We start from the raw sequence: 13690 nt of genomic DNA on the forward strand, positions 1-13690 counted from the left end.
AACCAACTGAGCCACCCAGGCGCCCCTAGGGTTGTTTTTTTTTTTTTAAGTGCAGTTTATTATAACTTGGATTTTATACCAAATGGGTCTGTAATGGACCTCCTCATGGTCTAGTTCTGTTACAAGAACTAGACTGGAAATGGAAATAGAGTCAGAGAAATTTCCTGCTTAATTGTAAACACACTTTATTTACTTTAATAATTAATTCACCAAGACTAATGCCATGGAATAGAGAAGCTACTGACACACCTTTGTTATTCTTCGTTTCCTTTCTCCGTATTTTACAATAAGAGTGTTTGGGACAACTATTTCCTCCAACAGTTGTGTGCAAAGAGCTATGCTATCATATGGCTTGAGAAATTCGCTTAGCATTTCTAAGGTAAAAGAATAGTGAATATGAATTCCAGTGAAATGTTTTCAATTTGAATTTCAATTTGACACTTTGCTAACTTCTTTCAGTGAAGGATTACTTTGCTTCTCCCTTTTTGTTTCTGTCTTGAAATATAAAGTTATTCTGAGGCAGAGTAGACAACATGTCAATCCCATGGATGCCAGAGTTCAGGTGCACCCTGTGGGTGGAGGATTGGCAGATAGAGTACCACCACCAGAATCCTTCTGCCAGAGGGGCTAATCTGCTAAAAGTAAAATGGGCTTCTGTAGAAATAGATAAATACCTCACATTTGTTTTTAACATGCATTTTATACCATTATAAAACTGAAAACTGAGAAGAATGATTGGAATAGCTATTGTTTCAAGCTTAGAAGCAGTGACAGTAATGAAAACATCTTACCAATGTAGAGTCCAATAAAACTCTTGGTTTACTGTGTTTTGTGTGGGCAACCGTAAAGTAAAAAAAGGGAAAAAAGAGAAGATGCATTACTTCGGCCTAATCACATTGTGTAAATCTATTATGCTTTATTTGTAGAACTAAGGTATTAATAGGAATCCCAAGAAGTTCTATGGTTTATTACTTGTAGCAAATAAAAGTAAGTAGCCAAACCTACCACGAGCCTACTTTTAGGCTGAAAAGCCAAGATAGTGGATGTATTATAGAATGAGAAATGGATCAAAATAATGGTATAAATTTTCAATGGCATGCTCAAGCCATGAATGTAGGTAGAAAGCAATGCTGAATCATTATCACTTTATCTAGGAAGCAATGACACCTTCTAGATAGAAAATTTATTGATTTAAGCTTAATTTTATAGTTAGTATCATAAAATCAGACTGATCATAGAGATCTCTGATGTATTCTGAACGTAAGCCTGAAGACTCTCACTATTTTACAGAAATAATATTTCACCTCTACAGTGGAGTATGTGTGAAATATCAAAAGACTGAAATACTTACTGTAAGATAGAGGCGCCTGGGTGGCTCATTGGCTCAGGTCCTGATTTTAGGGTTCTGGGTTTGAGCCCATGACCTGCTCTGTGCTGACAGCGTGGGGCCTGCTTGGAGCCTCTGTCTCCCTCTCTCTCTGCCCCTCCCCTCCTCTTTCTCTCTCAAAAATAAACATTAAAAAAAATAAAGAAAAAATACAGTACATGGTTATTTTAAATGGTGGACCTTTAAGATAACTGAATACCAACATTTACATCTGAAGGGGACAAAGCATCCTGATATTTGCAAATGTGAAATAAGCAGTTATAAACTTTTGGTAAAAAAGTTGCTTCATTATTTCATTACTGTCAACACTTTCTTTCTTTCTTTCTTTTTTGAGTGTATTTATTCTGAGAGAGAACTTAGATGAGAATGAGAGCACAAGGGGTCAGATGGTGGTGATGGCCGGGAGGGCCAGAGAGAGGAGAGACAGAATTCCACGCAGGCTCCTCATGCTGTCAGCACAAAGCCTGAGGTGGGGCTCGAATTCACAAACCTTGAGATCTTGACCTGCACTGAAATCAGGGTCAGACGCTTAACCTACTGAGCCACCCAGGCACCTCTGAACACATTTTTCTTATTAGTATTGGTAAAGAAACAGTAGTAAAAGTAAAATATCCTTTTATGCTAAAGTTATGTGTAAACTTACCTATACAAATTGCTCTTCCATTACTTTGCCTATTCCATAAAGAAACTGTAGACACCTTAACTTTGTTCTATTCTTTTCTCTCTGTGACCCTCTGTTAACTTACAAATTAGCCCGGGGCCTTCCTGCTTTAAGGAGTGATAGGCAGTCTTCCGGTTTAGCTTAATTTAACCTAGTCTTAACATTTGATTCAGGCTTGATTTAGGCTTAATTTTATAACTGCACCCGATGTTTCACTTACACACATGAATAATTTAATATTTGACCAGTTAGAGTACCCATTATGAAAACTTAAAGAATACATTGAGGAAACCCCTGAAGCAACATAAAATACATTTTATACTTAAACTTTTTTTTAAATTAATTAATTTAAATTAAATTAATTTTTTTAATTAAAAAAAATTTTAAGTAGGTTCTATGCCCAACATGGGGCTTGAACTCATAACCCTGAGATCAAGAGTTGCGTGCTCAATTGACTGAGCCATCCAGGCATCCCACATTTTGTACTTTTATTGACAAATCTTATGGTCCATTTTTACTAGTCATGGTGTTACTCGTTACAAAGGAAATAAGAATAATAGCTCACAATATTCTCCAGGATTTATGAAAGAAATTATATGTGAAAATCATTCCCCCTCCAAAGTGTACTTTGAATATCTCACATATCAATACTAAATATCATCTTTTACACCCTAATACTCCTTCAGCCCCTTTCCAATTGCAACATGCAAAATTTATGACCTTGAATCCTCAATACACTAATGATCTATTGATCATTATAACCCTTATAAAGTCAGTATATCTTTTCTAATTTATAGAAATACAAATGTCCAGGATAGCGCTGTCTGAAAGACATTTCTGTGATGGAAATGTTCTGTATCTACACCATCTAACGTGGTAGCCACTAACCACTTATAGCTACTGAGTCCTTCAAATGTGACTAGTGGGACTAAGAAACTGAATTTTTAATTGTATTTAATTTTAGTTAATTTAAATAGCCACATTTATTGGATTAGTACTGAGCCAGTAGACCCTTGAAACATTCAGAAATGTGTTAGAAATGTAAAATAGGTTATGGGCGATCCAGAAATCTTAAAATTATCAGCATGATGTTTTAAAAACTGTCATTCATTCCTTCAGTATTATGAATTTTTCCAGAAGGTTCACATAAAAAAAAAAAAAGAAAGAAAGAAAGAAAGAAAAGAAACCCAAAGCAACCAAATTCTTTAGGCTGCTTTTCTGTATGAATCATCTTTTTGCAAAGAGGTGTAAGACTGATTTTATTGCCAACTCTGCCCCCTCTTCTACAGACAGAACTCAGTGATTAGGTTCTTGCATTTATTTAGGTTATTCTCCTAAAAAACATGGTTTCCATACTGCAAATAAGTGACAGGAACTTTTCCACTAAATTATCCCAGACAGCACAAATGTTCTTTCCAAAAGTGGAGACTAGAACCACAGCCCCCTCACGTTGCCTGCTACATCTGTTTATGCTTATAGAAGTGACATCCACTTGTAGACAGAGAGTGCCAATTTCTTGGGAAAGCACCCAGAATTTGGTGAAACTTGAAAAAATTTCACTGTTCAAAATGAAAGATACATAGAATTGAGTAGCTACAAAGGCCTTTTGAAATTAAGCAAGAGATTTTGCTCCCAGAGTAGATTCTGTATACAAACTTGCTGGAGTTCATATCAGACTTTAATTATTTACTAGTTGATAAAGCTGTGGGTAAGTTATAAAACCTAAACCTCAGTTTTCCCATCCGGAAAATGCAGATAATAACAGTTCTGTTGGGAAAACTGGTGTAAGACTTTGAAATGGGCGAATATCACTGGGTGTCCTTTCAATGGAAGGCTGGATGTTATCTACGGGACTTTGAGTTTTTGGTTCTACACCTTTGGTCTGCACCTTTGGCCTTTGACAAAGCCATTTTACTATTCTGTAGGTTGTAGAAACTTATGGTAATGTAAATGTTCTTATCTATAGGAATGCAAAATTATTTTGTTTAGAGATACAATTGATTACTGCCCTGTAGAACAGATAATTCAAAACATTAAATTTTTGTGCCTTATAGAATATTAACCAGTCTTCTCTCTTTGCTGTTTGTCCCTAAAGGTCTCTTTTCCACATCCTTGTTTGAAAGGGTTGTAATATCTTGCGATTCCCTCCCTAATTAATGTGCCAAATGGCATTTTGGACACACTTTCATTTTATATTTCTATGACAGTTATGGTTTACCCTCTTGAAAAATTGTCCTTTAGTCGTTTTTACTCTATGGAGTTTTTGGAGGATTGGCTTAAAGATCTACATTGACAGACATGATCAGTTTCATAAACATTGCCAAAAAAGACACTTGGGGTATCTTTTTAGGGAGGAGGTAGGAGTGGGCACTGCGCATTTATAAAAGAGGAGGGTGGGGGCTGAGCAAGTCAGAAGACCTCCTAATCCTTTTCCTTTTAACAATGGAGACTTGAGGTCAAGGTGGGTGTTAGGCCGGGCAAGGCGGCCTAGGTGTGGGCCAAACCGGCCTGGAGAGTAGCCTGGGGTTTTAGATGCCCTGGGGTCATGAAGTTAACTGCATACTTTGTGCAGTCCCAGTAGCAAGCGGACCAAGAGCCCAGTTTCTGCCGAACCAACCCCGGTAGCAGAAAGGCGGACGGGCCCCAGAAGGGCAGGCCTTGCCCTAGGCCGGGGAGGCCCCTAGCCCACGGCCGAGGGGGTGGGGCGGCCTCGCCTCGGGCCGGTGCTTTTCGCCCTCGGTTGGCCGCCAGAGGCTCCCTCTCTCTCCCTCTCCTGGGATTTTGCTGCCGGGCTCCCTCTCTCTGCGGCCCTAGAGTTAATCCCATCAGCCGAGGTGAGGCACCTGTTACCCTGGGCCTTCCTCACCCCCGCGGCCTCTCTCCCACTACACCCTGGCTCCCGGGCGGCCCAAACGGCCCGCAGCGGGTGACCGCACGTGGGCCAAGCCCCTTCCGCGCCCCGACCCCCCTCCCCGGGCCGGCCCGAGTGGGCGAGCGTGTCGCGGCCCGGGCCGCCGCCCGCCCGCAATGGCGTTGGGGAGCGCAGCGCGCCTCCCGGGGCCGCCCGCCGCGGGCAGGGCGCGCGTGGGGGCCGCGGCGCGAGTGGAAGCGGCCGCCGCAGCCGCCCTCCGCGCTGCGCCGTGAGCGGCGGGTGGAGGGGCGCCGTGCGGGCCGGCGCGGATAGAGCCGCGGCCACAGTGGGGCGGGGGGCGCCTCTGAGGAGGGGGTGGGAGCCGCGGCCGTCCGACCCTCCCCGCCGGCGGCGGCTCCCGCTCGGGTAAGGGGGAGGCTGTGCGCGGGGCGAGGAGTTGGGGAGGGTGGAGATGAAGAGGAAAAAAATCGGGATGTACAAAGGCTGAGTTGCAGGCTGGGGGTGGGGGTGGGTTGTGGTTGGGGAGCGATAGGTTGAGGATCGGAGGCATTATCAGTGGGATCTATTGTTTCCTGGCACATTGGGAGGAAAAACAAAGGGATTTATTATCATTACCCTGTAATTTTTTTTTCTTTTTCTTTTTTTAATGTGGCCAAGGAGCTCGGCTCTCTCGGTGCCACACTGGGATCCGCCTGGCAGCCGCCGGGAGCCGCAGCCAATGTGTTAGGACTTCAGGTGCTTTTTGGCACAAAGCTAGACTGCGACCTCCTACCATAGCGCTTGGCGTCACCTGCTCTCCCGGCCCTGCCCCGGGGCCGAGGGATTGCGTCCCGAACCAGGCTTGGGAACCGGCTGCCTCTCAAGTTGGTGTTATTTATGTTTGTCTTTTGTGAGGGCAGGTTTTGAGTCCCCCGGCGGCCTCATCTCCCCCGCCCCCGCCCCCTCGGGTTCGAATTGGCCGGGGAGGGAGTGGGGTGTATGTGTAGGGGGGGGAGGGTGTGTAAGGCTTAAACAAATGTCAGGGTACAAGGAGATTGTCGATGCTTTACCAAAAAACAGGCACCACACTCTCAAGCCTTTCTTGTTTGTCTGCATGGGCCATGCATGCGTGCTGGGCCAGGAGCCGAGTTTGGAGGCGGTTTCAGTGAAAGTGTGTGCTTCCTCAGCTGATTGTGCGTGAGGGTGATATGGCTCGGCCTAATATTAAAAGACAAAACAAAGCAAAACAAAATGAAAAATCTTTAGCACGACATTGTCTGCGCCTCAGCAGCTCTTGAAGTATTTGATTACTGGCATATTGATATAAAATCCAGCTGTGGGCTAGTGGAGACCAGCAAGCATGCATTGCCTTGCATTTTGAGCTTGTAGGAAGTTAGAGGCAAGTAGGAATAAACAAATCAGGGTTATGAGAAGAGGTTTCATGTTATGTTTGCTTTCTGATCGTCACGTTCTCCTACATTTATTCCCATGATATTCTACACCTCACTCTATAATGAATACTATCCACTCTTAGAAAACTTCCAAATATTAGATGTAACTGAACTTAGAGTGAAAGTTACTTTCATGTGAGAACTTTCTTCTGCTTGTTTTGGTCTGAAATGTACTAATGTTGTTTTGGGGATGCTGCAAATCAGAATATTGGACCAGAAAGAGTGAAATAAGCCTCTGTAGGCATATTATGGACTTTGTAAACATAGAATCCAAACTTTGAATTGTGCTTACCCAGAAAGATTAAATTCTACCTGATGTGGAGCATCCCAAATGAAATTCGTTTTGTTTTTTTTTTTTTTTTTTTCCTGGACAGTTTGATGGTATCTTAAAGATCTAGGGACTACTTTTTTTTTTTTTTTTTTTTTTTTTTTTTAAGACCATTCACAAAAGCAACCAAAACTTAGGCTAAAGTAGTGTGCTTATGTGTAACTCGTGTGTGTATTAGTGTGTGATTTCGGTAGGGACCTCCAAATTGTGTTTGAAACATTTTTGTTACCAAGGACCAATCAGAGTTATAACTTTTAAATTCTTGGCTTTTAAATGACCATTTCAATAAGTAATTTTTTTTTTCTGTTTGATATATGACTGAGTCACTTTGAAAAGTGTATTCTTGGTTGACTAAACGTAAATTTTCAAATAAGTAAATGAATGCAGAAATTCATTCTTTTCTATTACAGATGAACCTCTAGTCTTGCTTTGAAAAAGCCATTTTGTGTAACTCTTGACTGAATAATTTCCTAATACACCTGTTGGGAGGATCACTGATACAGTATGCCATTTGAGAGGTACTTTTTCTTGACCAAATACTCTCTTGATTAGAGAAGAGAGGTGTTTTGTTTTTTTGTTTGTGTTTTCCTGGTCATTATGAACATTGGCTTTTCACCCCTGAAGTAAAAATGTTGAAAACCGAGTCTTCAGGTGAACGAACCACTCTCAGAAGTGCCTCTCCTCACAGGAATGCATATAGAACTGAGTTCCAGGCACTGAAAAGTACCTTTGACAAACCCAAGTCAGATGGGGAACAAAAAACAAAAGAAGGTGAGGGCTCCCAGCAGAGCAGGGGGAGGAAATATGGCTCCAATGTCAACAGAATTAAAAATCTATTTATGCAGATGGGTATGGAACCCAGTGAAAATGCTACGGTCATTGCCAAAACAAGGGGGAAAGGTGGACCTTCATCTCCACAGAGAAGAATGAGGCCCAAAGAATTCCTGGAAAAAACAGATGGCTCAGTTGTTAAGTTGGAGTCCTCTGTTTCAGAACGAATTAGTAGATTTGACACAATGTACGATGGCCCTTCATATTCTAAGTTCACAGAAACTCGGAAGATGTTTGAGAGAAGTGTGCATGAGTCAGGACAAAACAGCCGCTATTCCCCAAAGAAAGAGAAAGCTGGAGGGAATGAACCTCAGGACGAATGGGGTGGCTCCAAGTCCAACAGAGGCAGTACTGATTCCTTGGACAGCCTTAGCTCCCGGACGGAGGCTGTTTCCCCAACTGTGAGTCAACTGAGTGCAGTATTTGAGAACACTGATTCCCCCAGTGCCATGGTTTCTGAGAAGCCTGAAAACGAATACTCAGTGACTGGGCATTATCCCCTGAATCTACCATCTGTTACTGTTACAAATCTTGACACCTTTGGTCACCTTAAGGATTCAGATTCTTGGTCTCCTCCAAGCAAACACGGTGATGATGCAGAGGATGCTCAGAAGAGTAATACAAGTCCAGTACCAGAAGTGGCTTCGAAAAGTACCTCTCTAGCTTCAGTGCTTGGTGAAGAAACACAGCAGAGCAAGGAAGCCGAGGACTCCACATCTAACCAAGAGACTCCTGACAGAATTGACAGAGATCTTCCTGAGGAACCTTGTGCTGCAAATAAGGCGATGCCAGAGTCTGAAATCCTTTCACCACAAAATGAACCTTTAGAAGATGCCGAAGCTAATTTAGTTGGGAGTGAGGCAGCAATGCATCAGAAGAAAGAACTTGGAGGTGGTGATTTTACCTCTGCTGATGCTCCTGGATCCAGTTGTGGAAAGGAAGTACCCGAAGATTCAAATAATTTTGAGAGTTCCCATGTTTACATGCACAGTGACTATAATGTGTATAGGGTAAGATCCAGGTATAATTCAGACTGGGGAGAGACAGGCACTGAACAGGATGAGCAGGAAGATAGTGATGAAAACAATTACTATCAACCAGATATGGAATACTCGGAAATTGTTGGATTGCCAGAAGAAGAAGACATCCCAGCAAATAGGAAAATTAAGTTTAGTAGTGCTCCAATTAAGGTAAGTATGTTTTCTCAGTTTGGTTTTGAAGTTTTTCCTAAGTTTGTTTGTGTTTGGTTTTGTCTTGTTTTTTTTTTTTTTTTTTTTTTTTTTTTTTTAATATTTGGGCCTAAATGTTTGCAGCATAGATTTGACAGCCCTAAGGATTTCGAGGTTGTTGAGATACCCGTGTTGTCAGGTGATTTTAAAAGTTTGGGAGAGATCCACATATTTCCTTAATATGCTTTATGGTTGCATAAACCAGTATTGGCTAAGAGTAAAGTTGAAGAAGTTTGGGGATTGTGAGATACACTCCAATGGACTGGAGCATGAATGACACGTACACTGAAAACCAGGAGGGTTAGTTTGAAACAGAATTACCTCTTTAACTGATTTTACCTAAAATTAGCCAGAAGTGAGAAAATTTCCTGAATCCGAACACTCTAGGATATGAGGTATAATGTACAATGGGAGAGTTATGGTGACCTTGAAATAATAGTCTTATTTACTTGCTTAAAACATCTGAGTTATCTCTTACTTGAGTGTAAGTGGATTGTGAGGAATGTTGAAACTTATCTCTTTTTTTGTACTGCTACTTGGTAGTGAAAGTTTGATTCATGGAAATATATTAGCGGACTTAAATGCTTTAATTGGAAAGCTATGACTGTAAGTAGCTTTGAGTTCAGGATTTGTGATGTAGCACTGAAATGAAATTTTATGAAAGGAAATTAAATTGATTTGTCATTCCGGGATATATTTTTACCTCTTAAAAACTGAATAAATGCCAGTTGAATTCAGATTCTCTATTCTAATGACTTCACTTAGTTAACATTCGGTATAGAAGAAATAGCACAATGTACATCAGTAGCGGGTAGTGAAACATTATTAGCTGATAACGGCAATAGGGGCAGGAGGTAGTGGGTTGAATATCACAGTCTCCTTGGAGTGGTTTTTCAACGTGTACTTGCGCACCAGCTCTGTCCTAAGATTGTGGCATGCCCTCCTAGGGGAATCTGGAAGGTTGTGGTGGTAGAATGTGTAGTCTGAAACCACTTCCTAGGGACTTCTAGCTTATCCAATATGTATGTGTCATAGATTTGGAATTTGATACGGTATCTTTTAAAATAATCTAAAATCACTGTCTGTTGTTATTTCCACCTTATGAAACTCCCATATAAGGCTGTAAGATCTGTAGATTTACAAAGCAAAGAGAAATTTGACTTTGTCTTAATTATAAAATACTATTTTGAAATAAAGTGATAACCTGTGAAATTATTTATGGATGTTAGCAGGCAAACTTTCATGTCATTAGTGTAAGACAAAAGCTTTGGGTCAGAATGGGCCATGTCAAGTTAAACTATGTTTAAAATAACTGTAGATGTGTTATAAAATAACTAATATAGTGTGGTTTCAGAGTAAGCCAAGTTTCTTTGCTGTGCTTTTCCACTTTCCTTTGTGAGCCTCTCCCCTACTCCCCCCCCCACCCCCCCACCCCCAATTCTAGGCTCTCTCTTTAGAGGTGTCTTTCCCTCAGGCCTAACCAGAGAGCTCCAAAATTTCACCATGCGTGTTTCCTTCCCAGGTGTTCTCCTTTGAACATCATCTTTTTACCCCTTAGGAAGAAAGCAATAAGATTAAATTGTTTCACATTGAGCAAGGCAGGAATAACTGAAATGAACTCTTCAAGGAGTTTGTTAAAACCAGTGACTAACTCCCTAATGGGGATAGCAGCTTATGAAAATTTATCAAGTCCAGCACTACCTACTCAACCAAAAGGGGCACCAGCCTTGTATTTGGGTCCTGTGCTGCCCCAAACGTAACTGCACAGTAATAGATGTAATGAATTTTAAAGGATTTCTCTTTGAAATATGGCTGTTTATATGTGAACAAATCAGGTTTGGGGTATGATATTCTGAAATTCAAGTGATTTTTCCCCCTGACTATTGCTGATAAAAAAAGCATTTTGCCTCTTAACTGTCACGTAATAAAGAAACTATGTATTTCATACAACAAAGAATGAAATAGATTACATGGATAAAAGTTTAACACATTTTATCAAGAACATAGATCAAGATTAAGGTTTGTGAAACAAAAATAATGCACTGCGTTTTAGTGGGCAGTTAACAGTACTAGTTGGAGTGGATTAAGTTTGCAAACAAAAGATTCATTCTTAGCCCTTTGTAATGAATAAGACAATTGCTCTTTGTTGTTGTTCTGATTGTTTAGCATGTGAGTGGATTCACTTGGGAATTTTGAGAGCTACTTTTCTACTGGTGGTGGTGATGGTAGAGTTTAGATTATTCTCCAATTAAGATTTTTGCCTCAGAGGGTGGTAATAATTAAATTCAATAAGTATTTATTGAAGGCTTGTCATGTGTCTGTTTTCATGCTGTTAGCTGCAGAAGACACACAAATCTGTAATGTTACCTCTTTCTTATGTGAGCTGGTGGAGTCAATTCTTAAACTTGATATTTAAAACCCACATAACAGTCTGAAAACCTGTGCTGAAATGCCTAATGTCCTATGAGGACTTTAACTGTCCTTGGCTGTGCTAAATGCATGGACTGAACAGGATTTGATAGACCATTTGGAAGGGAGAAAATGCTGAGCCATTCCCTATGTATGTTTCCTTATTCTTTTTATAAAGATTCACTTATGGGATGGTAGATTATGATTTCCAACTTAAATCTTTTTCCTTTGAAATTTAAACATACTTCCTCTTTTAGCAACAATAAGTGGACATATTCCTTACAAAAATGATCTTTAGAACTTTTACATTCTTTTCCTGATAGTCTCATCTTAAGTCTTCACCAGGGTAGAATTTCTCAACACTTTCAGACTTTTGTTTTACGTCTTGTTTATGATCTTTGTATGTGTGATCATGTCCTCGGTTTTTATTTCAATTCTTCTATAGATGCCTTGAGTCTGTATTTTCCTAAGATACCTTAAATCTGGACCTAGGAAAACATCAGAGTAATAGCTGATCTTCCCTGTGTAGCATATTACTTATAAATAATTGTTGGTGAAATTTAAAAATGCATTGTTTCTTAATGGATAGGTTGATGTGTTTCATAGTGTTGTCAAAAATGGGATTAATAATGGAAAATATAAAATCCAAGTTTGAGATATGGAATAAGAGTGTTATGAACCATGCTAATTTGAGATGTGGAATTATGCCTTCATTCTCAGGAATTTCTCAAAACCAAGAGATCCAATTCATTGAATTTGCTTTAAATGAATCCAGGATAGAAAAGGTGACATTTTTCATTGTTCCTCCCCCCCGCCCCCCATTATTTCAGAACATTTACTGAGCCCTTACTATGTGTCAGGAACAATGCAATATACAATAAAATGTAATAAATGCGTAAAATGACTGGAGCTGATCAGGTCAGCGAGTGCTGGTAGATGAAATGTATAGCCCATTAAGGACGCTTCTCAGGCTATTCTGCTCAACTGTTCTTCGATATTCTTTCTTAGGTCACTGCAACCTTCTTAAGGAAGTCCTAACCCTTTCTCTGTTTCCGGTAGCCTTTTGTCCTTTGGATAGGTGTTCTTGAAACACAGCAGAGATGAAAAAGGTTGTTTTCCTAGTTTCCAGCAAGAGGGAGATTATAGGGTTAATGATAGTGTAAGATATATTGCACTGTACTTTTCTGAGTGTTTTCTCATACTGTCTGGAGCTTTACAGAGCTGAGATTCAAAGGAGAATCACCAAGGGCAGTATTGCTTCTCTAAACCTTACATGATACTTGTTGAAAGTGGGTCTCAGCATTCTCTATCTCTTCTGGAACTCTGAGTTGGTACACAGGGCGTATATGAGACTTTATATTCAGGATACTGTTCAGGATGTAGTGCTGAGATCCAAATTTCTGTCTTTTTCTTTCTTCAGATAGTCTCCCTCGGTGCTCTTAAACTTTAATATGCTTATAAATCACCTGGGGATCTTTTAAAATGCAGATTTCCGATTCAGTAGGTATTTTGTGGGAAATTATCTGGATGCAATGGTTAGCCTCCAAGTACACTACCAGCATTCCTACAGGTTGTGGAATTGACAGGCTCAGCAACCAAATTAAATGTTTGAATCACACGGTTTCAAACACACAGCCAGTAGCAAGAGGAAAGCCATGGGTTGAGTTAGCACACTTAAGGTGCAAAGGTTGAAAGGACCACACTATGGGAGGCCTGGGTACACAATATTCATGTGTCCTGACTCTCTTTCACATCACTCTTCCCATTGAGGGTGTGGTTATGAGGGTCAGAGTTGATTTTTGAGTAAGGGCTCTACGTACTAGTAATACTCGGGGCTCATGATAATTCTTGCTCTATAGAAGAGAGTAGGTACAAGTACACTTACATACAACTGTAGTTTTGCCAGTTTCCCTGGTTTTATTTGTGTTTCTTGGGTAAAGCACCTGTGGGTCTGGAATAAGACCAGGATGGGCGTCCTCGGTGGGTGGCTGATATGGAGATGATACAGCTGCCAGTCCAGAGATAGAATGATGATGATTTAGTCTTTCCATGTCTTTCTTTCTACAAGTGAACCTCTCGTTTGTTCCATCATATTTTCTACTTGGGGATGTCTTATGGCTTACTAACTTAACTATTTTTTAACACATCTTATGAATTTTGCCTTTGTTTTAGAAGTTCATAGGCTTTTATTATCTATACCTAATTGGGTCTCTTGAGTGTTGCCTTTACCTCATAAGCTATTAGCTTCCTTACCATCAATGACTATCACTTCTTGTGAGTTTTATCCATCCCATTTATTTTCTTGACCTTTATAACAGAATTTAATATTCTTGAATAATACAGCAGATTCACAGAACATTAGGTCTCAGGTGAGACTGTGCATTCTCAAGTGGGTGCTGAGGCTGCCAGTCAACAGATCACTCTTTAGAATCTGATTGTGAAGTACAGTCTTTTGGCTTCTGAAAGGAGCCGGTCACAAAATGTTGGGGAAGCCCATTTAACACATTTGCTTTCCAGACCCATCTGCTGTGGCTGTTTGTGTA

At 40.5% G+C, this 13690-nt stretch overlaps 1 protein-coding gene across 15 annotated transcripts in view; it reads left to right on the plus strand.

Moving 5' to 3' along the window:
- The first annotated feature begins 4767 nt into the window (after window positions 1–4767).
- The window catches only part of PPP1R9A (protein phosphatase 1 regulatory subunit 9A), a 330692-nt gene continuing 321769 nt past the window's right edge, over window positions 4768–13690 (plus strand). For 4 of the 15 annotated variants that reach the window (XM_045494827.1, XM_045494835.1, XM_045494830.1 and 1 more), the window contains exons 1-3: window positions 5130–5325; window positions 5578–5783; window positions 7089–8699. In XM_045494827.1, the coding sequence (XP_045350783.1) occupies window positions 7308–8699 (1392 nt within the window). In that variant the 5' untranslated portion in view covers window positions 5130–5325; window positions 5578–5783; window positions 7089–7307. Of the gene's footprint in view, window positions 4883–5127; window positions 5326–5577; window positions 5784–7088; window positions 8700–13690 lie in introns of those variants that run through there. The other 11 variants (XM_045494832.1, XM_045494831.1, XM_045494841.1 and 8 more) reach the window with 6 other exon arrangements.

The sequence above is a fragment of the Leopardus geoffroyi genome, chromosome A2 (genome assembly GCF_018350155.1).
Source record: "Leopardus geoffroyi isolate Oge1 chromosome A2, O.geoffroyi_Oge1_pat1.0, whole genome shotgun sequence".
NCBI lineage: Eukaryota > Metazoa > Chordata > Mammalia > Carnivora > Felidae > Leopardus > Leopardus geoffroyi.